Source organism: Merops nubicus, unplaced genomic scaffold (genome assembly GCF_000691845.1).
Source record: "Merops nubicus isolate BGI_N331 unplaced genomic scaffold, ASM69184v1 scaffold2648, whole genome shotgun sequence".
Lineage (NCBI taxonomy): Eukaryota > Metazoa > Chordata > Aves > Coraciiformes > Meropidae > Merops > Merops nubicus.
Window position 1 is genome coordinate 348 of NW_008626179.1, and position 1,240 is coordinate 1,587.

General features: G+C 35.9%; 1 protein-coding gene across 1 annotated transcript in view; it reads left to right on the forward strand.

The window, feature by feature from the left end:
- Window positions 1–320: 320 nt before the first annotated feature.
- Window positions 321–1,240, forward strand: part of ARHGAP10 (Rho GTPase activating protein 10) — a gene marked incomplete at its 5' end in the record, with an annotated part of 81,107 nt that continues 80,187 nt past the window's right edge. Inside the window, one exon of the mRNA XM_008945893.1 lies at window positions 321–392. Within this exon, the coding sequence (XP_008944141.1) occupies window positions 321–392 (72 nt within the window). The remainder of the gene's footprint in view (window positions 393–1,240) is intronic.

Genomic DNA, 1,240 nt, shown 5'->3' on the forward strand with positions numbered 1-1,240 from the left:
ACAAATAAAACAGTTGCAGTTTGTTTGAAGCCTGGAAATTTCTGGAATTTCTCCATTTGTTTCAGATGTCATTTTCCTGACATGGAAATAATTGAAAAAAAATGTATTGAAATAAGAAATGGAAATGATGAAAGCTTGAATGAATTCAGAGATATGATATTTTAAATTTTATTTTTTAGTGAGGAGTTCAGGCTCCTACCTTGCCTGTTTTTTCTCTGTTTTATCACAAAGCTTGCCTGCTTTTTTTTTCCTTTTTATTACTGCTGCTGAAGTGACTTGTCAGCCTACAGAAACCTAATGCATGCTTTGTTTTCCTTTAGGCACTCAGTGTTACTGAAACTCTGATCAAACCTCTGGAAAGATTTAGGAAGGAGCAGCTAGGAGCTGTAAAGGTTTGTCCCTCATTGCCTCTGTGATAAATTTGTTTAATTTCTCTCCTTGGATTGCCTTGCTGTAATGACATGTACTTGGCAGAGAGATGCTGTTGTTTATATTTCATGTGTTCACACTTCTTTTTTTTTCCTACTTTGAGAACTTGCTTCAGAAACAAATGGAAAATATGTTTCCAGAAGAAAAGAATGTGTCCTTTCCCTCCTTCTCTCCTCCCCCTCCCTTAACTCTTGTGTCTGGAACAGGAGAGATGCTGCTTGCAGCCAAACCCCCTTCCTAATGGGTCACTTTATTCTGCTTTTATTTGCTTCCAGTTGCACAAAAAAAGGCTGAAAAATATTAACTCCCCAAAGGAGCTCTCTCATCCTTGTGCCTTCAGCTGTATTTTTTGCAACCTGCAAATTGAAAGTGGTGTTTATTTTATTTTAGCTTTGAATAAATAACTCCTTGCCTCCATAGGAGTGGGAAAAATAGAGATGGAGAGGCTAAAGACAAGGTCTCATTCAAAATTTGGGTTTTTTTTTGGTGAAAGTGTCCAGTAGTTTTCTTTTTAAGCTTGTCACTATGTTGTGTATATTAAAAAAAAAGGCAAAATAAACTACACATATTAAATCCACCAGCTGTGGATAAAAGTATCCCTTCTTTCAGTGAGAAATTTAAATGCTTACTAAAAAAAAACCCCACCAAACCAGCTAATTAACAGCCTTCAGTTGCAAAACTTGAGTCATACCTTTTAAATTAACCACTCTGGGGTGTTTTATTTCATAATTTCATTACTTCATCAGCAGTAGCATTTAACAGCTAAGATAGTTTCAATTCTGAGAGCACTATGATGCATTTTGACTTCAGC